Source organism: Amblyomma americanum, chromosome 3, assembly GCF_052857255.1.
Source record: "Amblyomma americanum isolate KBUSLIRL-KWMA chromosome 3, ASM5285725v1, whole genome shotgun sequence".
Lineage (NCBI taxonomy): Eukaryota > Metazoa > Arthropoda > Arachnida > Ixodida > Ixodidae > Amblyomma > Amblyomma americanum.
This window is the reverse complement of record NC_135499.1, coordinates 222,883,045-222,905,948: the sequence shown is the minus strand read 5'-3', so window position 1 is coordinate 222,905,948 and position 22,904 is coordinate 222,883,045. Positions and strand designations below refer to the sequence as shown.

General features: G+C 52.6%; 1 protein-coding gene across 1 annotated transcript; it reads right to left on the bottom strand.

Annotated features, from left to right (window-relative positions):
• Positions 1–473: 473 nt before the first annotated feature.
• Positions 474–9,981, bottom strand: LOC144126165 (uncharacterized). Its single transcript, XM_077660146.1, has 3 exons — positions 9,859–9,981; positions 6,772–9,167; positions 474–6,231 (listed from the first exon to the last, which is right to left on the bottom strand). Exons 1-3 carry the CDS (start codon positions 9,932–9,934, stop codon positions 577–579), a joined length of 8,127 nt encoding a protein of 2,708 aa, XP_077516272.1. The 5' UTR covers positions 9,935–9,981; the 3' UTR covers positions 474–576.
• Between the last annotated feature and the right edge of the window lie 12,923 nt (positions 9,982–22,904).

Below are 22,904 nucleotides of genomic sequence, written 5' to 3'. Positions count from 1 at the left end.
CTTCCGTCAGGCCTGACTGTTTCCGGATGGTAGTTGGCAATTTTTTAATACTAATAATGTCATAACGGAACTGTTTTTGTCACCCAAAGTAAGTTTGCCAAAGCTCAGTTTTAATTTTGCTTCGGGTTGTCGATTTCGCGAAATCGACAACCAGCATGCTGGATTCGGGTTGAGAAATTTTGAACTTCAAACCATACTTTTGGCGATTTGAAGTCTTTCTGCTTGTAAGTTAGGGAATGTAACGAGGGTTTGGAAGAATAATTGAGAAAAAAATGCAGTGCCATAAAGCTGGTGCGATGCCTCTAATGGTGCAGCGGTGTCCTGCAAACCGACATGCATTGAGGGCCATTGTATGAGCAAACAGCAGGCATTTCATCTAAGTTTTCGCTTTCCGTGCCTGGTTAAGACTCCTAAGTTCCAGTCGGTTCTTGACTGGGATGCGTGCCCTTACTGGTTATCATAGCGCAGCAACGTGTAAGCATGCGGATCAGATGTCGCATTTATTAGAGTGCACATAGTTACGATCAGCGAGCAAAAAAAAAAAAAGACGCCCGGTAGAGGCTCTTGCAAGGAGCTTCACCAGAAGCTGCAGCTGCGCCGCGGCCGCATGGCGAAACCGCGGCGGCAGTGGAACGCCCTGTGGAAGGCAGGGTCGTGCGCCAGCGCCACGTCGACGCGCTGCCTGGCAGGGCTGTCTGCGTGGGCCAGGAAGTGCCGGAACGCCCACTCGTCGTCGTACACCTGGCACGCCGACTCGGCGTATGAGACGAAGAACAGCTGCTCCGAGCTCCAGCCCTGAGCGTCGGCCAGTCGGTAGTCTGTTGCGTTGAGCCGAAGCCGCTGCACGCCGCTCCGGAACTCGACATGCGCCAGCTGCACTGCTGCATGCTCCAGCACGTCGCCGACGGCTGCCGCGGGAGGCTTTGGCACCGGCGCGCCGTCCAGCGGGTCGCGGAGCACAGGGAACCGAGCCAGGAAGCACGCCTGCACGCGCTGGTAGTGGGCGCGCGAAGAGGACGTCCACGAGGATGGCTCGACTAGCGCCGTCCGTAGCAGCGCCTTGGACAGCCGCACACCGAGCCGGGTGGAGCGCAGCAGGGCCACGTAGGGCGAGGCGGTGCCGCCCGCCGCTGCCGCCAGCAGCGGAACGTACAGCACGCCGTCCCGCTCTTCGATGCGGCGTGAGAAGAGGCTGCGCTGCGCCACCCCACCCGACACGGCCGTGGCGAAGCGCTCCGCGACAGCGTGCTGGTACATCTCGAGCGCGCCCGAACGATGCGACGGTGGGGAGGAGGTCGAGCCGAGCTGCATGGAGGAGAGCAGCTCCACTCGCGTTGCCTGGACTTTAGCGATGACTTTAACCTTCATTGCGTGGTCCATCCATGACAGGGAGCGGACGCCATCCACAATGCGCCGCTTCGTTTCGTTCGTCAATCTGCTCATGTGCGTCAGGTTAAGCCGATTTTTGTAGATCCGGTAACCAATCGCCGAGATTTGAGATGGCGCAGCCCTTTCTGACATTCGGAGGCAGCTCCGCTCGCGGTGGCCAGCTGGAACGGTTTCAGCAGCGTCATCGGGAGAGAACGTCCACAAGTGGTCCACAGCGTAGTAGCCCAAGTAATTTAGTGCGGCTCGTGGTGACACGGTGTTCATCAGCTGTTTCAGCTCGTTGCCGTACTTGGGCGATTCTAGCTTTGTACGAACGTCCTTCCCAGCTAAGTCGACGAGGTCTCCCAATGCGGCGCCCAGGAAACTCATGAACGGTGTCTTCGCGCTGAACGCGGACGCGCCGTCTTTGACAGCGTTGAGGTTTACCAGCCGCAGGCAAAGGTTGAGCACCTCCACCGCACTCGTCGTGGTCTCATTTTCGTCTGACGCTACGAAGCTCATCGTTCTCTTCACCTTGTGCACAAAGGACGTCAGTGTGGCATTGTCCCGGAAGTCGCGAATGTGCAGCGGCAGTGCTGCGCGCCCCAGCACAACGGTGATGGTAGATTCCGTGCTGCGCTCCACTCGCACGCTCAGCAACGCGGGCAGATCGAGCAGCCGGACCAACCGACCGGCAGCGTGCCAGATGTCCGCGCCCAGTGGTATCTCGTGGAACGGCCAGCCTGCGAGCCCAGATGAATTAAGCAGCTGGAGGAAAGGCGCCGTGCCCAGTGCGGCAATGGCCCGGCCGTCCATGCAGCTCTTCCAGATGACCGACGCCAGGTGCTTGTCTTGTTTGGCCCCCTGGATGTGCCTCCAGACGCCGTTCTCGATGTCCCGGAGCACGACTTCGTCTGCTGTCATCACGGCGGCTCGCGAATGCTTGGCTGCCCAGTGGCGCGAGCAAACGTAGTCGTAGAAGCTGTCGCAGGGTCCCGAGGACAGCACCTTGGCCAAGCGGTCGGCCTCGGCCTTGCAGTCGGGCGCGTGGCAGAGCTTGTAGCCTCTTGCGAGCAGCGTCGAGGCGAGTCCCGATAGGTTCAAGAGCCACGGGCCGTGCATGACGGCGCCCTCCTCCTCTTCCTCGATGGTTTCGCGACTCTCGCGGTAGCGGCCGTACTGCCCGATGAGCGCGATCACACAGGCCGCTATGCCCAGCGTGAAAATCACGCTGAGCACGAGATTGCCCTGGGTAAAGTTTCGCCGCATAAAGTTGTACGGTGCCATCCAGGGGTTTTCGACAGGCTTGCCTCCGTAGGCCAATGGCGTTGCTCCGCTGAACGAAGACGTCGAAATAGTCGATGAGAAGCCCCTGGGTTGGCGCCTGATGGTGTATCCGAGCTTCCAGCTGTCGCTGCTGCTCGAGTTGGTGCCGAAAGTGTTGTTCTGGTACGTGAGCAAGGGTGCCGAAGCCGTGTACGAAGTGGGCATCGGAGGCGTGGGAGGCGGCGTCTGGATCTCAACTGTGAGCGAGCGTTGCTTGGTTGGAAGTGGAGGCTCTGGCGGCGGCATGCACTCAGGTGCGCCGAAAGCTGGATGCGCTGTGAACGACGACTGCGGCATAAGCGGCATGGATGTTTGAACCGGTGGCAGAATCTGAGGTATCGGTGGAGGAATCCGCTGCGGAATAGGCGGCGGAATGGGTGCCGACAGTGCTGCGGGGGGGCTGGGCATCGCAGGGGGTGGTAGAGCTGGCGGCAGAAGAGGCGGCGGCTGCACCATGTTCGTGGTGATCATCATGGACACCGGCGGGATGCCCTCGGACGACTCGAACGGCACGGGAGGCATGTCGGCCATCGCCGGCGGCCCGTAGCCCATCACGTATCGCGGAAAGCGCGGCGGGGCACGCTCGAAGGAGCGCGCCCTGCGGCGCATGTAGGTCATCGTGGGCGGCCCCATCGAGTCGCCGTAGTGCCGCGCAGGTGGGCTGGCGTACATGGGGCGCCCGGGCCTTCCCGGAATCTCGGGGTCTTCCCCGTAGTAGCGGCGCGGCGGGCGCTCCTCGTAGGAGCGGCGGTGGCGGCGGCGTCTTCGGCGGCTCCGACGGCGCGACCTGCTGGAAGAACTGCTCGTAGAGCTGCTCGAACGGCGGCGCCGCGATGAGCGGGACGAGCGTCGAGAGCCCGAGCGGCGCCTCCGCCGCCGGCTTCCCGAACGCCGCGGCCGCTCGTACTCGCCATCATCCCTGGGTGCGAGACGCGTCTGCGACGGCGGAGGCGGGATATTGGGCGCCTCGATAATGATGGGCCTTTGGACCACCATGGGAGGCGTGACTGTGCCGCCGCAGTTGGAGCACTGGGACGAAGTACGGCGCGGGGCCTTGCCGCGACTTTCGTCCGGTGGGAGCGCCTGCTGGGCCATCCGTTGTCGGGAGCGCGACCGCGACCTGCTCTTTGGCTTGGGTAGCTGGTAGGTTTTCTGTGAACCGCTGCCACTGGAACGGGCGGCAGAGCTGCCATCTCCAAGAACAACGTGTGTGACGATGCGGTATCTTTGAGAGACGACGCTGCTGTCTGAGCTGTCGGAAGTGGTTCTGCTGCGGTGGCGGCGCCGCCGCCTTGGCTGGGCGGTCGCCGGAAGGTACGCTTCTCGCTGTATGCGCTGTCGTGAGCTCCTTAGTAAGTCATCTGTCTGAGTTGACTTGGAGCTTCTTGAGGACGCCGTCCGGCTCACGGCGGCAGTAGGCTGAGTCAAACCTGTTGTAGCTTTGGAGGTGGCCGGAGACGGAGTTTTAGCATCTCCGACTTTTTCTAACGACGATGACGGAGATGTCGATGTTGGTGATGATGTGGCACTGCTTGATTTCTTTTTCTTCGATTTCTTTTTTGACTTCTTTTTCTTCGATTTCTTCTTCTTCTTCGACTTTCTCTTCTTCTTCGACTTTTTCTTCTTCTTTTTCTTCTTGGACCTCTTTTTTTTCTTTGACCTTTTCTTCTTCTTCTTGGACCTCTTCTTTTTTTTCCTTTTCTTCTTTTTCTTCTTGGACCGTTTCTTTTTCTTCCTTCGCTTTTTCTTTTTCTTGGCGTCATCTTCCATGACGTACGCAGCAACAGTTGTCCGAAGTGGGTCCCCGGCACTGAGGATGGCAGCCTTTGCACCGGCGAAATCTTTGTCGACTGTGTCTTGAACGAGCCCCGTCACCGACTCTAGCATCAAGCAGGCGGAATGCAAGCCGGCGACATCGGGTCTGTTGACAGCATCCAAGCCGACAACGTCAGGCCTGTTGATAGCGACTTCGACTCTTGCGCTGAGACCTGGAAATGAAGGCAACCGCTGTGGGTCGACGTCAATGTAGGTCTGCGAACCCCTCTTTGTCACTGCTGTCTCTGAGAAGCCGAGATTAATCGACTTTCGAGAGCGCATAGATCCTATGGATGTGGATCGCAAAGATTTTCGAGATCCCCGTTTTCCGGCCATGTTGTGCTGTGTGAATGTTCCAGAGCCTCCGGACATGGTCGTGGCTGCTGGATAAGCTTCGCTTTGGACTACTTCGTCCAGAACTTGAAAGCAGTCTTGGACAATCTCCGCTACTGTTTCAGCCCCCGGTGGTTCGGTGTACTTGGTAGGTGCAGGGTAAAGCTTGCGTTGAACTACATCATCCATAGCTTGAAAACAGCCTTGAACCATCTCCACCACAGTTTCGGCTCCTGGTGTTTCGGTGTATTTGGAGGGCGGCACACTGTATGTGTCCTCACCAACGTCGTCCTCGTATGTTGTATTGCTCTCAACGTCATCAGACATTCGTGTGTCCATTAACGCCAGATGGGTGCTCGTACTGTCGGCCCGACAGAGGTTGTCGGGGACGCTCATGTCAAGGGCATTCGCTAGAATGTTCAAGACCTCGTTATTTGGCTGTACTGTCGGCACTTGCTCAACGACGCCGAACGATGGAGCCGGGTTGATGACAACCGTGACGTCGGATACTGCCGTTTCCCCGCGGGTGCCCTTCTCGAGGACGGTGACGACGGGTGGAGCCGTGGTGAGGCCTCTCTTAAGACCTGCGGCCTGCGCTGCGGACATTTCCTCTGCAGTTGAGTCACACTCGAGCTGCGTTGCTTGGCGCCCGCTTGGGTAGTCTTCGAGGATAACCGTTCCTTCGATGGACTCTGTCCTCTCCGCGCTCGGCGGCACACCTTCTATTGTAAGCTTTGTCTTGATCTTGAGGTGCGAGCCGACAGGCCCAAATCCGGGCGGAGCAAACAACGTGAAAGCCGGCTCTGCTCTCCGCTGCTGCTCTCGCTTCGCACCTTGTACATCAGCTGCCGAAGAACGCTTGGATTCCGGCCTCGCTTCATGCACATTTTGCGCTACGTACTGCAGGAGATCTTGCTGCCTTTGTGACGCTTCTTGTAGTGCATTGCGCTGGTCATTCATCGTTTCTGAAGGTGTTTTATATTTCTGTCCTTCGAGCACCTTCAGGTGGCCGAGTAGAGGTCTCTGTTCCACTTCGAATGCTTCTTTCATTTCTTGGTCTCTGTGATGTATCTGGTGTCCAGGCAGTTGTTCGTGCTGGCCTTCGCTATGCTTCGGCGCGTGTTTTTCACCTCGCATTCCTAGCAGCGTGTCCTGTTGCTCTTTTTCGCGTGCTTTCTCCAAATCTCGCGCTTGTTGGTACTTTTGACCCTCTGCAAGGACTTGCTGGTGCAGCTGCTGCTGCGCTGCCTGTCTTTCTTCCATAATTTTCCGCAGCGCAGCTTTCTGTTGCTCCTCGTACGACTTCTCTAACTGTTGGGCTCTTTGGTATCTTTCGCGCTCTGTCTGCTGTTCTTGTTGGTACTGCACTTGCTGAGGATCTTGCATCAGCTGCCTTCCTTGAAGCGTTGTCTTTACCATGTCACGTTGCTCCTTCTCGTATGCCTTATCTAAGTCTAGCGCCCTTTGGTACCTCTGACGCTCCTGCTCTAGCTGGTATTGTTGAAACTGAGGGTCTTGTTCCAGCTGCCTTCCTTGAAGCGCTGCCTTTACCGTGTCGCGTTGCTCTTTCTCGTATGCCTTCTCTAAGTCTAGCGCCCTTTGGTACCTCTGACGCTCCTGCTCTTGCTGGTGCTGTTGAAACCGGGAGTCTTGTTCCAGCTGCCTTCCTTGAAGCGCTGCCTTTACCGTGTCGCGTTGCTCCTTCTCGTATGCCTTCTCTAAGTCTAGCGCCCTTTGGTACCTTTGACGTTCCTGCTCTAGCTGGTACTGTTGAAACTGAGGGTCTTGTTCCAGCTGCCTTCCTTGAAGCGCTGCCGTTACCGTGTCGCGTTGCTCCTTCTCGTATGCCTTCTCTAAGTCTAGCGCCCTTTGGTACCTTTGACGCTCCTGCTCTTGCTGGTATTGTTGAAACTGAGGGTCTTGTTCCACCTGCCTTCCTTGAAGCGCTGCCTTTACCGTGTCGCGTTGTTCTTTCTCGTATGCCTTCTCTAAGTCTAGCGCCCTTTGGTACCTCTGACGCTCCTGCTCTTGCTGGTGCTGTTGAAACTGGGGGTCTTGTTCCAGCTGCCTTCCTTGAAGCGCTGCCTTTACCGTGTCGCGTTGCTCCTTCTCGTATGCCTTTTCTAAGTCTAGCGCCCTTTGGTACCTCTGACGCTCCTGCTCTAGCTGGTATTGCTGAAACTGAGGGTCTTGTTCCAGCTGCCTTCCTTGAAGCGCTGCCTTTACCGTGTCGCGTTGCTCTTTCTCGTATGCCTTCTCTAAGTCTAGCGCCCTTTGGTACCTCTGACGCTCCTGCTCTTGCTGGTACGGTTGAAACTGGGAGTCTTGTTCCAGCTGCCTTCCTTGAAGCGCTGCCTTTACCGTGTCGCGTTGCTCTTTCTCGTATGCCTTCTCTAAGTCTAGCGCCCTTTGGTACCTCTGACGCTCCTGCTCTTGCTGGTACTGTTGAAACTGGGGGTCTTGTTCCACCTGCCTTCCTTGAAGCGCTGCCTTTACCGTGTCGCGTTGCTCCTTCTCGTATGCCTCCTCGTCTAGCGCCCTTTGGTGCCTCTGACGTTCCTGCTCTTGTTCTTGTTGGTGCGCCATCATTCTCCAGAGCTGAGCCTTTTGTTCCTTTTCGTATGCTTTCTCAGTGTCCTGTGCTCTCTGGTACCTTTCGCGTTCGGCCTCTTGTTCCTGTTGGTACTGCTGTCGCTGTTTTTCTTCTCGTAACGCCCTCAGTTGCATCGCTTGTTCCAGTTCGTATGCCTTCTCCATTTCGCGGCACTTCTGGCGAGCCTCTCGTCTCCTTTGCCGTTCCTCTTCTTCGGCGGCTTCTTTCTCTTCGCGGAATTTTCGAAGTTGAGCAGCTTGTTCCAATTCGTACGCTTTTTCCATTTGGCGACACCTCTCGCGTGCCTCTCGCCTCTTTTGCCGTTCCTCCTCTTTAGCGGCTTCTTTCTCCTGTTGGATTTTCTTGAGCTGCTCAGCCTGTTCCAGTTCATATGCTTTTTCCATTTCGTGGCACCTTTGGCGTGCCTCTCGTTTCTTTTGACGTTCCTCCGCTTTACCGGCTTCTTTTTCCTGTTGCATTTTCTTTAGCTGCTCAGCCTGTTCGACTTCGTACGCCTTTTCTATTTCGTGACACCTTTGACGTCTTTTGAGCATTTCTTGCTCGTAGATTTCTTGTGCAGGTCCTCCCTCCTCCTGTATGTGTGGCTTTCTTTGATTTTTTGCTTCTCCTGTTCCGCGGATCCTCTGCAGATACATTTGATACATTTGTTCTTCATCTTCCAGCGTCGGCTGTCTGGTAGCTCCTGACGAGGGTCTTCTCCAAGCATCGTGCTGCTGAGCAGGCGCGTTGTTACCTTGAATACGCTGTCTAGCCGTGGCAAGCTGGTCGTGCGTTGGTTTTACTTGCTCGTAAACATGATTCACATTGTGCGCTGCTCGCGGTCGAAGGTTCTGCATGTACTGATACAGCTCCTGCTGAGCGTCCCTGTAGGCAGCCTCCTGTGTGCCTTGTTGGTCGGAAGCTGCTTGCAAAGCTTGCTGCTGTTGCTCCTCAAGCTTCCACTTGCTGAGCAGGGCGTCTTGGTGGCCCTCCTGTGGCTGGCTAGACGCTGATGAACGTCGATGCTTTTTGCGCTTGCGTCGCTTCTTGGTCTCTTTGGACGGCGAATGCACCTCACCAGAGCCTTCCACCATCGGCGCCCCCGCTTCGCCACTAGGAGTCATCCAAAAAGTGGCGGGGTCTGTGTGCTGCCCGGAAAGGGAGGTGCTGCTCTGGTCTCGGGATGAGGAACTGCGGTGCTTCTTGCGTTTGCGGCGTTTCCTGGATTTCTTTGAGCGCCTTCTCTTGGGCAGCGACGTGAGCTGCTCGGCAGCCAGCTCCGTGGGCTGCACGGCTGCCGCGGGTTCGCCGATGGCAGCCGCGTCCATGGCCCTCTCGTTCATCGGCGGACTCGATTCTCCGGGTAGAAGCTTGGCCACGGCTTCGGACACGTACTGCGACAGCGAGGCAACCAAGGACGGAGACTCGTCCGCGGACGACTCGCCGGTGGTCGCCGTCGTGCTACCTTTGCTGCGCCTCTTCTTGGACTTTCGCCTTTTTCTGTGGCGGCTTCTGCGGCTCTTGAGCGGCGCCGCGCCGCCGCTGTCGGGCCCCTGGAGCGGAGGTGGCTCGGCGGCGCGCGCACTGCCGCCCGGTGAGCGCACCAGCCTGCGCACCTCAGATGAGCTGCGCTCCTTCTCGAACTCTTGCACTCGGATGTCGCGCTCGAAGGACAGTTTTCTTCTCGGCTTGACGAGCTCTTCGCCCCAGTAGCGGTCGTCCTTCTTGTCTCCTGCAGATAGACGAACGGCACAGGTCGGGCGGTTTGTTTACACGCCCGTTTTGTTTGCCGACACGGTCCAAGAAAAGAAACTTTCGCTCAACTGATCATCATTAGCAGCAGCAGCCTGACTACAGCCACTTCAGGCCAAATGCCTCTCCCATGTCTCTCCAATTAACCCTGTCTTTTGCCAACTGCGGCCACCGTGACCCCACGAACTTCTTAATTAGGTGATGACTGCGGTTAAATCACCCTATAGCGGAAAGATAGCCGCCCAGCTCCTTCGCTGTCCAGCTATATAGACATGACCGAGCAAGCTGGTCTGTGCGCATATGGCCTGCGGAAGGCTCATTAAGAACGCCGATACATGTTTGGAAGGCACCCGCAGCAGTGGCATTGAGTGCGCCCATTGTGAGCCGCGAGCACTCGTGGGAAAAGAGGCGGCAGTTTTGCTTATACAGGTGCGCATCATTTCCGGGCGGCCGTATCGGAAGCGATGCTCAGGTGTGTATTCTTGTGGTGATCGTCGTGCCAGCTAATAAATGGGGGCCTCTGATCCGATGTGAACAAGTCCGAAATTTTGTCGCCCCTTGAAGAATTCCCGCTGCAACGCTGTAACTGTGCACTCGATGTTGGGGCTTTCGCGACGGGCCGTCTCGACATGCATGCAGGCCGCACCACGGGCCGAGAAACAGGAGCTCACCGATTGAAACGTCGAGGCGGTAGTCGTACCCATCTTCGCCGGGGTCCGGCGGCAGCGGCGGGCTCTTCTGCGCCATTGCAGGCACCGCCGGCTGCCGCTTCAGGGAACGGCCGGACGCACGTGCCTGAGCGCGCTTTACCTTTTCTTCCTCTTCGCCATTTTATGAGGGGCTTCTCTGCGAAAAGCTTATCTGCAGATGATGATTATGATGTCCTCAGGCTGAATGGCACATACCCACGGCGGGGGATTGGCCAGGGTGTATTGCTGATACAAACGCACACATGGGTAAGGAGTGGAATAATTGAATAATTTTGCGACGGAGACTCGAATTTGGATTAAGAAAAGGTGATAAAAACGGAAATGAAAAAAACTGTGAATTCACAATCTAGCATAAGAATCTACCTGATGCAATTATATATCCGTGAATAAAATCGCGCACTAGTTTCAAGGCATATATATCCCTTGGCGCTTTCCTCGAAGGAGAGGAGGATCGGACTACAACCTTTGTCCGTAAAGTTCCGAGACTGAGTCCATTAAAAATGCGTTTAACATTGAAATCATTTGTGCAGTACCCCTTCGAAATAGTCTCTCTTGCAGTCTGTACACAGCTTCCAACGCTTCTTGAGGTCTTGGAAATAGCTGGAAAACGCTTCTTTTGGCAGGGCTAGCTGTTAGTTTCATTGTCGTGGCGTCTTGAATGGCATCCACGCTCACCATCCAGCGACCTTTTAGGGCTCTCTTCACACGAGGAAACACGAAAAAATCGCATGGGGAGAGGTCAGCCGAGTATGGTGGATGGGGAAGTACAGTAATACTGTGCTTGGCGAGAAATTTTGTGACACTAAAAGCAGTGTGCGGCATTGCGTTATTGTGGAGAAGGCTCCATTGTCCAGATACCCATAAGTCAGGGCAATGGCGCCGCAGTGCATCACGCATGTGTTGGAGCACGCGGCTATAAAACTCCTGATTCACCGTCTTCCCTTGTGGAACGAGCTCGTGGTGTATGACACCTCTGGCATCGAAAAAAAGTATCAACATCGTCTTTGTTTTGGTCTTCTGTCGCCGCACCTTTTCTCGACGCCGGAGAGCTTGTGGACCGCCATTCGGCGCTCTGCCTCTTTTTTGAGGATCGTATTGAAAACACCATGTTTCGTCTTCAGCAATGATGCTGTCGACGAATGCAGCATTCTTCTCTGCGTCGTCCGAGAGAGCAAATCAGCCCTTGCTGATTCCCGCGTGTCCTTCTGGTCCTGTGTGAGGGAGTGCGGCACAAGTCTGGCATTCAGCTTTCGTTTCCCCAAGTTCTCATGCAAAATTTGGTGGCATGATGTCTTACCAATGTCGAGTGCATCTGATAGCATACGCACTGTAATGGTGCGGTCTGTCTGTACGATTTCCCTGATCCTAGCCACGTTGTTTTCATTTCGTGAGGTTCAAGGGCGCCCCTGCGTTGTGCCGTCTTCCACCGACGTTCTCCCTGAAACGAACCACTTGTGCTACTCGAAAATTCGCGCCCGCAATAATAGACGTTTTAGCATACCGGAGACGTAATAGCGTAGACGTATACCGGTTTACCGGATCCCTCCTGCGCACGCGCAGTGACCCCGCATGACGCCAACAATGCCACTACGCATGCGCAGGAGGGGTCCGGTAAACCGGTATACGTCTACGCTAGTACGTCTCCGGTATGCCAAAAACGTCTAATGTCTCATTGCCGTAAGCGTCACGAATGAGCTCATACATCTGTGTGGCTCTCTAGCCAAGCTTCACATAGAGTTTTATGTTTACACGCTGTTCGAGGTGGACGTCCATCTCTCCACATTCACTCACAGTAGAATGCGCAGACGACTAGTGGCAACGTATTATTCTACACGTAGTGTTATATACCGGCTGCCACAACAATTAACATAAATAGCTCAGGTTAGCCCGAAAAATTGGCGCTACACATACGCGCCAAATTTGTTTTGGGGAATCATTTCTAGAGAAGAAAATAAATCAGTCTCGAAACTTTACGGACAAACTTTATAGATAGAGGTAGCCCCAATCGAGGGGGGGGGGGTCTCCAAGTATGTTCTATGGAGAGAAGCGAACCGCCGGCAAAAGAGGAAAAATTATCTATTGACACAATTGACACAGGTGCAGCGATGGCGTAGAGGTAGAACATCCGCCTCGCGTGCAAGAGGACCGGGGTTCAAATCCTGGTGCCGCGCAATTCTCCACCGGTTTAAAAAAAAAACAATCCGCGTGTCGATGGAATTGCATAACCAGGCCTGGAGTGCGGCCTTATCTCGGTGACCAGAACCGACAACGCACTCTCTCACCAGAGCAGGATTTGGCCATCCTGGTGTAGTACTTGGCCACAACCTTCTATGATCAAACCAATTAACCCTCGGCCCTCAGTCCCCAGCGGCTGCAGAGCAACTGACCACGGCGGCGGTCAGACCTGTGACGCAGCGGAGGGTGCTAAGAATCTCTGGCTCCGGACAGGCCGCCATTGGAATCTGAACCTGGCAACGTTTAACGCTAGAACTTTAGCTAGTGAGGCTAGCCTAGCAGTGCTGTTCGAGGAACTAGCGGGAATTAAATGGGATGTGATAGGGCTTAGCGAAGTTAGGAGGACAGGTGAGGCGTATACAGTACTAAAGGACGGACACATACTGTGCTATCGCGGGTTAGAGGGTAGACGAGAACTAGGTGTGGGTTTCCTTATTAATAAGGATATAGCTGGCAACGTAGAGGAGTTCTACAGTATTAACGAGAGGGTAGCAGCTATAGTAATTAGGCTGAATAGGAGGTACAAGCTGAAAGTGGTGCAGGCCTACGCACCCACATCCAGCCATGATGACCAGACCGTTGAAAGCTTCTATGAGGACGTAGAATCAGCAATGAATAGAGTAAAATCGCAGTACACTGTACTGATGGGTGACTTCAATGCGAAGGTGGGCAAGAAGCAGGCTGACGACCACGCGGTAGGTGACTATGGGTTAGGCTCTAGAAATAGCAGGGGAGAGTTATTAGTCGAATTCGCGGATAGAAATAATTTACGGATCATGAATACCTTCTTCCGCAAACGAGAAAACAAGAAGTGGACCTGGAAGAGCCCCAATGGTGAGATTAAAAATGAAATAGACTTCATACTATGCGCTAAACCTGGCATCATTCAGGATGTGGCCGTCCTCGGAAGGGTGCGTTGCAGCGACCATAGAATGATAAGGTCTAGAATTAGCCTAGACTTGAAGAGGGAACGGAAGAAGCTAGCGAAGAAGAAGACCATTAACGAGTTAGCCGTAAGAGGGAAAGCACAGGAGTTTAGGATAGCGCTGCAAAACAGATACTCGGCTTTAACTGAGGAAGATGATCTTGATGTTCATTCAATGCACGATAACCTGACATCAATAATTACGGAGTGCGCAGTAGAAGTAGGCGGTAGGACAGTTCGAAAAGATACCGGGAAGCTATCTCAGGTGACGAAAGATCTGATTAAGAAGCGCCAAAACATGAAGGCATCTAACACTACCGATAGAATAGAACTAACGGAGCTATCAAAGTTAATAAATAAGCGCAAGGTAGCCGACATAAGGAAGTTTAATATGGAGAGAATCGAGCATGCTCTAAAAAACGGAGGTAGCCTAAAAACAGTGAAGAGGAAACTAGGCATAGGTAAAAACCAGATGTATGCATTAAGAGACAAGCAGGGCAATGTCATTAGCAATATGGATAAGATAGTTAACGTAGCCGAAGAGTTCTACACAGACCTGTACAGTAGCCAATGTAATCAGAACGCTAATGAGAAAGACAGCAGTGCACAGCAATGCGTCATCCCGCCAGTAACGAAAGATGAAGTAAAGAAAGCCTTAGAAGCAATGAAAAGGGGAAAAGCAGCTGGGGAGGATCAGGTAACAGCAGATCTGTTGAAGGATGGAGGGGACATCGTGCTAGAAAAACTAGCCACCCTGTATACGCAATGCCTTATGACCTCGACTGTACCAGAAGCTTGGAAGAATGCAAACATTATCTTAATTCATAAGAAGGGAGACGCCAAGGACTTGAAAAATTACAGGCCGATCAGCTTACTATCCGTTGCCTACAAAGTATTTACTAAGGTAATCGCTAATAGAGTCAGGGCAACGTTAGACTTTAATCAACCAAATGATCAGGCAGGCTTTCGTAAAGGATATTCTACAATAGATCATATTCACACCATCAATCAGGTGATAGAGAAATGCGCAGAATATAACCAACCTCTATATATAGCTTTCATTGATTACGAGAAAGCATTCGACTCAGTGGAAACCTCAGCAGTCATACAGGCATTGCGTAATCAGGGGGTAGAAGAGCCTTATGTCAAAATACTGGAAGATATATATAGCAACTGCACAGCTACTATAGTCCTCCATAAAGTCAGCAATAAAATTCCAATAAGGAAGGGCGTCAGGCAAGGAGACACGATCTCGCCAATGCTGTTCACCGCATGTTTGCAGGAGGTATTTCGAGGCCTGAATTGGGAACAGTTGGGAATAAGAATAAATGGAGAATACCTAAATAATCTGAGATTTGCTGATGACATTGCCTTGCTGAGTCACTCAGGAGGTGAACTGCAAATCATGATCAACGAGTTAGACAGGCAGAGCAGATCGATGGGTCTAAAAATTAACATGCAGAAAACCAAGGTAATGTTCAACAGCCTAGCAAGGGAACAACAGTTCACAATTGGCAGCGAGAGCCTAGAAATTGTGCCGGAATACGTCTACTTAGGGCAGGTAGTGACAGCTGATCCGGATCATGAGAGGGAGATAACTAGAAGGATAAGAATGGGGTGGAGCGCATATGGCAAATTCTCGCAGATCATGAGTGGCAGTTTACCAATTTCCCTCAAGAGGAAAGTGTACAACAGCATAATCTTACCGGTACTCACCTATGGGGCAGAAACGTGGAGGCTAACGAAGAGAGTTCAGCTTAAGTTAAGGACAACGCAGCGAGCCATGGAAAGAAAAATGATAGGTGTAACGTTAAGAGATCGGAAGCGGGCAGAGTGGGTGAGGGAACAAACACGGGTTAATGACATCCTAGTCGAAATCAAGAGAAAGAAATGGGCTTGGGCAGGGCATGTAATGCGAAGGCAAGATAACCGCTGGTCTTTAAGGGTAACGGAGTGGGTTCCAAGAGAAAGTAAGCGTAGCAGGGGGCGGCAGAAGGTTAGATGGGCGGATGAGATTAAGAAGTTTGCAGGCAAAGGGTGGATGCAGCTGGCAAAGGATAGGGTTAATTGGAGAGACATGGGAGAGGCCTTTGCCCTGCAGTGGGTGTAGTAGGGCTGATGATGATGATGATGATGACACAATTTCGCCATAAGACTCACAGAGGTTGGTCGACATAAACAGAGATTTAGTCTCGGTATTCTGCAGAGCAGGAGGGTCATGGACACCTCACATTTCCTTGAACTGCACAACCGCACACGCCAAGTACATGCCAGGTGTTGAGAGAGAGAGAAATAAATTTTAATGAGAGGAAAGGAGGAGAGGTCGGCCGGTGGTAACAAGACCCTGGCCTGCTACTCCACACTGGGGAAAGGGAAATGGGAGGAAAGGGAAAGAGCGAGTGAAGTTTGATGATGGCATAATACAATGAGTTTCATGGGTGATGTCCACACACACACACACACACACACACACACACACACACACACACACACACACACACACACACACACACACACACACACACACACACACACACACACACACACACACACACACACACACACACACACACACACACACACACACACACACACACACACACACACACACACACACACACACACACACACACACACACACACACACACACACACACACACACACACACACACACACACACACACACACACACACACACACACACACACACACACACACACACACACACACACACACACACACACACACACACACACACACACACACACACACACACACACACACACACACACACACACACACACACACACACACACACACACACACACACACACACACACACACACACACACACACACACACACACACACACACACACACACACACACACACACACACACACACACACACACACACACACACACACACACACACACACACACACACACACACACACACACACACACACACACACACACACACACACACACACACACACACACACACACACACACACACACACACACACACACACACACACACACACACACACACACACACACACACACACACACACACACACACACACACACACACACACACACACACACACACACACACACACACACACACACACACACACACACACACACACACACACACACACACACACACACACACACACACACACACACACACACACACACACACACACACACACACACACACACACACACACACACACACACACACACACACACACACACACACACACACACACACACACACACACACACACACACACACACACACACACACACACACACACACACACACACACACACACACACACACACACACACACACACACTGGCTGGCACCCGCATCGCGGTGAGTAGACGCATGTGAAATTCATTTCTTGAACACATACGCAGATACGTGTCAACACATATTGGAGTAAGGGCTCCATGAAAGCACAAATGTGCACTCTCACGCATGTCAGACCGTAAACCGTGTAGGCAGTGCACAGGCGGTCACAGACGGGTATCCATGGGCCTGTTTCACATAAAAACTTGAGCACGGCCTTCGTCACACACCACCAATCAGCACGTTTCACCATGGCGCCTAGAAGAGTTTCTTCGGAGGGATGGCGAGAGTCCAGTTGTATCACGGTCGCTTCCTGCGTTATCCTCTAATCAGTGTAGTTCGGGCACTTGCAAAGGCGTCCAATAGTCTCTGGAGTGTGGCACCGCACGCAATTTGGGTTAGTTTCTATTCCGATCTTGTGAAGGTATAGTGTTTGTTGTAGGCAACGCCAAGCCGTAACCGGTGGAGTAAAGTCCCTTGGCGACGTATTATCCTAGATGGCAGGTGGAATCGTGAGCCGGCGTCAAGCTTAGAGATGCGGTCTTGTAGATGGCTCGCATCGTTCCAGTGCAACTGCATTGCGGCTTGCATTAAATGCGCCAGCGAGGCTCCAGTGTCCGATCTGGAAAAGGCTATTTAAATGAAAGTGTGCTAGCCGAGCCTCGGCATCAGCACGCTCGTTTCCCGCTATGCCGCAATGGCTCGGTATCAACTGAAGCTTTATGATATGGCTGCGGTAAAAAAGCCTCAGCTAACAAAAGCACAATCTGCTGAACCAGCTGCTCTACCACTTTTCTCTCTCTCTCTCTCTGTATGACGTGTAATGCCGATCTCGAGTCGCAGAATATGGTCCATTGGTGCGCTGACTGGCCACCAATATAACGGACGGCCTCTCGTATGGCTGCCGATACGGTTGCCGTAGATGACGTTTTATGCAGTAGCCTGAAACGGTGACATAAGGCATTACCTGGCACTATCACCGTTGCAGCTGAAGAGGTGGTCGTCACGGAACCGCCCACAAAAACATGCTGGGAGTCACCACAGCGCTAGCTGTTTCAGACCGACTGTTGGGATGTGCGTCTTCTTTGTTATCCCTGGGATGGATGTACGTATATACGGTTTCGGTACTGCCCAAAGTGGCACCTCCGCAATCTGGTGTGGCATGTAGTTCGTATACAGGCACCGCATTGGACTGCATCCAGAGGGCTTTGGAAAACGCTAAATCATGGACGCAAAACACTGATATTGGTCGGGGGGGATTACGATGCCTGGTCAGATGTCGCAAATGCACACGAAATGGCTCCTGTTGAAAATAAATTCGTGCTGGGCAGGCGCCCCATGTAGAAGTTTTGCATGTAAAACCTAAACGTGTACTCTTAAAGCACGAGCCTGTGAGCTTTCAAGCGCACGCGGGCCTGATTGTCTGGTACCCGAGAGAACGGGTGCACTGTATCTGAGAAGACCGACTACCAGTGCCTGGTACACGTGAAGTAATGATCGCTGAGAGGGACCCCAGGATTTCCCTGTCATACACCGCACAATGCTTGCAAAGCTGTCGCGCTTTTTCTTGAGCAAAAAAATGTGCTTCGTCCAAGACAGGTCACGGTCTGTCGTAACACCTAAGAATTTGTGATGTGTTAGGTATGGGACAATTTGCCCGTCGATTGTGACCGGATATACCACGCCATTAACTTGCGCGTGAAAGCAAAAATTACGCTTTTAGTTGGTGAAAGTTCAAGCCCCTGATGGCGCAAGTACGCAGACGTAATGGAAACCGAACGCTGCAACCTTGCCTGCAGCACTTGGGGACGCGTGACACCTGATGTCCATATGCAAATATCGTCTGCGTTGGCAGATATTGAAACAGTGTTCGGTAGTTGTTTGAAAACGCCGATAAGCACGAGATTATACAACGTTGGACTGAGCACTCCTCCCCGAGGAACACCACGAGCAACATGATGACCTGCTGTGTCTCCTTCGAGTGTCTCCATGTAGACTGTGTTGAAAATCTGCTACAGCAAGGAGAGGCTCATGGCTCAAATAGTGGAGGAGCTGGAACCGTTGGAACCGTGCTGCTGTCAAGAAGACAGTATTAGGGTCGAACGGGGCAATAGGTCCACCAAGGGTGCACTTAGCTAAAAAATCAGCCCTCTCATTATAGGAGCAATGCCACAGTGCACATTCCCCTCGCTCGATTGGGGCTTCCTCTTTTTATTCCGGCTCTTCTCTCCTTCGGGGAAAGTGCCAGGGGATGTGTCCTAAAACAAGTGCGCGAACATCTGCATAATTCAATAGTGCGTCAGGGAGAGCCTTTTGTTAGTTATAATTTTCAAAATTACTTTTTAACACGAAATTCAACCTCGACTACCTTTAATGAATCACTGTTTCATAACTGTTTGACTGTGCAAGACGCCCTGGCCAATCCCCCACTGTGGGTATGTGCCACTCCAGCAGAGGACAACTACCCCCGTTCTAATGCACGCTGCATAAAATAGGGGCTGTCCACAAAAAAGAAGCTCGCCTAGGTAGTTTCATGTCCCTCAGCGGTTATCCACAGCGGCAAATCTGCACAACTTGCGTTACAGAGTGTCACCAAAGGTATTTGATAATCAATGCAGGCCAGTTAACCCAGCGCATTTGATCTTGCCAATCCCTGGTCGTACTCCAGTTTAAGGAACACCAGAATCTATAGTACAAAGGCGTTCTTATACTAGGGTGATTGCATTTCAGACTCCCCAAAGATTATCTTTTTCTCGCGTCTGTGTACCGGGAGCTGCATTGTCAGCGTGGTTCTGGTGGCGGTGGTGGTGTATACGTATATATAGAGGCAGGATTAGCCTTACAGTGCAGTACTTCAGACATTTCGTTGCTTAATGCGGGAGTCAACTTATTTTGCATTCATCCGGTAGTTCTGGTTCTGTAGGATGTATACAAAAAACTATTAGATCAAAGCTTACCGGCTTAGTGCATTAATCAGCGAAAGCTGATTGGCATTAGCGGCTGAGAGGTCTGGAGCGGCAGGGCCATTTTGACGTTCACAGGCGACTGCTTGGTTGGGCATCTCACAGGCCCGCTTTGGCGTCTGTACGCTCACGTGCTATACTCGGCCTTCCTCCGCTTGCGGTCTTCTGTCCGATTCCGTTCCCGGCACGCTTCAGGTTCTCCAGGGCCCGCTTGCTCGAAGCAAACAGGCCAGTTCCCAGTGTTCTTATACGCTGGTTTTGAGTTAAGGAAAGACGCATAACTGACTTACTGGGTCAGTGGACACCTCAATCGCACTTTGAGGTGCGTGGCCGTGGTGGTGTCTACCTAAATGTACGCGTTACATTACGCGTGTACGAGACGGCTGCCGTTTGTGGGATACACTGGTATCCCCTCCTCGTCCCACGTGCCAGTGGCGATCGTGACTTACACGGGCGCGCTGGCCACCAGTAATGTGGAGAGAAGGCACCCCTGCGACTCTGCTCATTTCCGCCCCAGCACTGACGTGACGTCACGGCAGCGCGCTGCCTTCTGCGGAGAGGGTAGCATGCCTAAGCTCGACGGCAACGATTTGCTGCTAGGGAAGCAATGACCGAGGGGATTAAAGGGGGGAACGCGCGGCGGGAAGGGACTCTCGCTGCCGGACCTGACCTAAATAAGTGCCCCAAGGGACCCCCTCCGCTGCCCGCCGGCCCCCGAACACCAACGCCAGACGATGTCAACGACCTGGTAAGCTGCTGAACATCTATCTTACGGATAGAACATTCTTCCGCAGTGTGCTTTACCTCGCGTTAGGATAATAAACTATTTCCTATCGTGCCCTGCCGTTGCCTATTTCGTCCGGACCTGCCGTGGCTGCGACTCTGCGCCACGGGTTGGGGAAACGTGTTGCGTACTTGAATAACGCTTGCGTGTAGCTGGCACGGAAGCTCGCCTTCCCGGCCGGTAGGACGCTGAGTGTTGTACCCCTAAATCGTTTCAACTAAATGGCTTGCACAAAGCTATCGCACCTTTTGTTGTAGAAGAAGTGTTTTAAAGAAAGAAGGCATATAGCCACTGTCGAAAATATTGCTGTGTGTTATGGTTCTGCGGGGGTTGCCTGGCAAAGGAATATGTACGTGCAGCAAATCTGAGCGTCTTCTGCTAGCGTGCAGCTGGAACACGAGCTGTGCGTAACAAACCTCTGCGGGGCGGTGCCATGATGGAGCTGTACGGGGACACACCTGGAAAGGCAGTCTCAGGTGCACTGTGAATAACAGCCGCACTGAGAGATTGCAGAGCCTCAGAAGAAATCCCGCAGTTTTCGGGCACGTTGTTGTCTGTAATGCCTATTGAAATGTATATAATTCGGATTACGTACTGTGAAATTTCCACGTGACTGCAGCCGCAGATATGCGTTGCTTCATTCAGCTCAATCGCAGCAATGCCCTTGTCTGTACAATTTTCCCGGAATCCATAGTTTTTGAGGGAGAAAACTATTTCTTCAATCAAATTCGAGATATTTTTCTGTGAGCTGTGTGTCAGCCGCGAAGAGGTGTCAACAGGCACCTGACCACGCGGCTTGTAGCAATGCGTCGTTTACAAGTACAGCATATATGTCGAAAATATAAAGCCCAGGCGGTTTGCTTCTAAGCGGTATAGCGAGGCGCTCTATGACATTTGGCAGTCCTGGGCTTGGGAGAGTTGAGAACAACATCAGTTTCTGCCCTCTTCGAGAGATAAGGCTTGCTGAGGATGCAAGGCGAGCCACGATGCAGGGCCCAGAAACCCCGTATGCTGTATATTTTTGACAAAGGCTGTACGTCCTCAGTTTGCCTGCAGAAGCAGCACAAACCAAGTCAGTGAAATTGGGCAGGTTGGTGCGTCTCAACCATATACGTTTTTGGCGTACCGGAGACGTATGCACGGAGATGTATACCGGTTTACCGGACGTCTCCTGCGCACGTGCAGTGGCATGGGTGGGGCCAGGCGGGGCCTTTGCGCGCGCGCAGCCGGCTTAATAATAATAATAATTGGTTTTGGGGGAAAGGAAATGGCGCAGTATCTGTCTCATATATCGTTGGACACCTGAACCGCACCGTGAAGGAAGGGATAAAGGAGGGAGTGAAAAAGAAAGGAAGAAAGAGGTGCCGTAGTGGAGGGCTCCGGAATAATTTCGACCACCTGGGGATCTTTAACGTGCACTGACATCGCACAGCACACGGGCGCCTTAGCGTTTTTCCTCCATAAAAACGCAGCCGCCGCGGTCGGGTTTGAACCCGGGAACTCCGGATCAGTAGTCGAGCGCCCTAACCACTGAGCCACCGCGGCGGGTTGCAGCCGGCTTCCGGTAAACCGGTTTACAGCTAAACCGGTAAATCGGTTTTCAGCCACGGTCGGTCTCGAGGGGAGCTTCTTGCGGCCTTCGCAATGGGGTCTGTTTCCGCCTCCCGCCGCACCTCGGTGGTGTCGCCACTGCCACACCGCTCCGCCCCTGCGACCGCCGTTCACTCCGAAGGAGAACGCGCGCTCGCTCCCAATTCGGCCCGCGTCAGTGGTAACTGTCAAGCCTTTATATTTTGCACTTTACGCTTTACGCAAAGACCGCGTAGTCAGCCCCTTTCCCTTGGGCGAAATTTGAAACAACGGATTAACGTTTGCGCGCTCACTCCTTGAGCCGGACTGTGTATGGTCGAGCGTATGCTTCGAGCACAGACGTCAACAGGTTCCACCCTTATATTTGGCTAAAAAGCAAGGCTTTCAGCTTCTATAGTTCGTCTTCCGGCAGGTTATTTAGGAGTGTGTAGAATGATATGCGGCATGTAATACTTAGATGGCGAGTTTCAAGGAGTAAAGGATTCTGCAGATCAAATATAGGTGCTGAAATTTCAAGCGCAGCTGCTTTAAGTTTGCACAACAGCAGCATTAGCAAGAATTCATGGTGCTACCCAGGAAAACGCGTCATGTCATTCGCGAAAGGAACGGTTATAGACGGAACCCAACCCTGGCTGCTGGAGCAGAGCACGCTGCACGCACGCGACGTCCATGATTTCCTCTTGGAAAGGCATTTTGAAGTTTGGCGGCGTCTCACGACCGCCCATCCCACCACATGACAATGCGAAAATTAATCACTTGTTTACAGTAACTGCAAGCATGAACTAACTGACAGCAAAGCAAAATTAGGAACTGCGCTCTGTCTTAATAAAATCGGCCTTTACGAGCGAGCAAACTTATCTGGGAGGAGATGACTACCAGCTTTGCATTATTCTCCTGCATATCTGTAGCCTCGTCCTTGCTTTCGATAAACCTCCCGTGAGCATGAACTTTCCTCACGTCATTCAGGAAACAAAGTAGCACCACAAAAAGAAGTTTTCCGCAACTTAACGGAGCTCCACTAAACCTCACAGCAATGCGCGTTATACCAGCTGGCTTAGCTTATAATGTAAGGAACAGAAAATGAACATTTGCAGTACTTACATGTTAGTAAAATTCCCTGAATTTAAGAAAATAGAGGGCATT

Coding starts and splice junctions, on each gene's coding strand:
- LOC144126165 (XM_077660146.1), bottom strand. CDS start 9,934: ATGGCGCAGAAGAGCCCGCCGCTGCCGCCGGACCCCGGCGAAGATGGG. Junction 9,168..9,858: donor CCGCCTCGACGTTTCAATCG/GTGAGCTCCTGT, acceptor GTCTATCTGCAG/GAGACAAGAAGGACGACCGC. Junction 6,232..6,771: donor CAGCGCTTCAAGGAAGGCAG/GTGGAACAAGAC, acceptor CAAGGAAGGCAG/CTGATGCAAGATCCTCAGCA.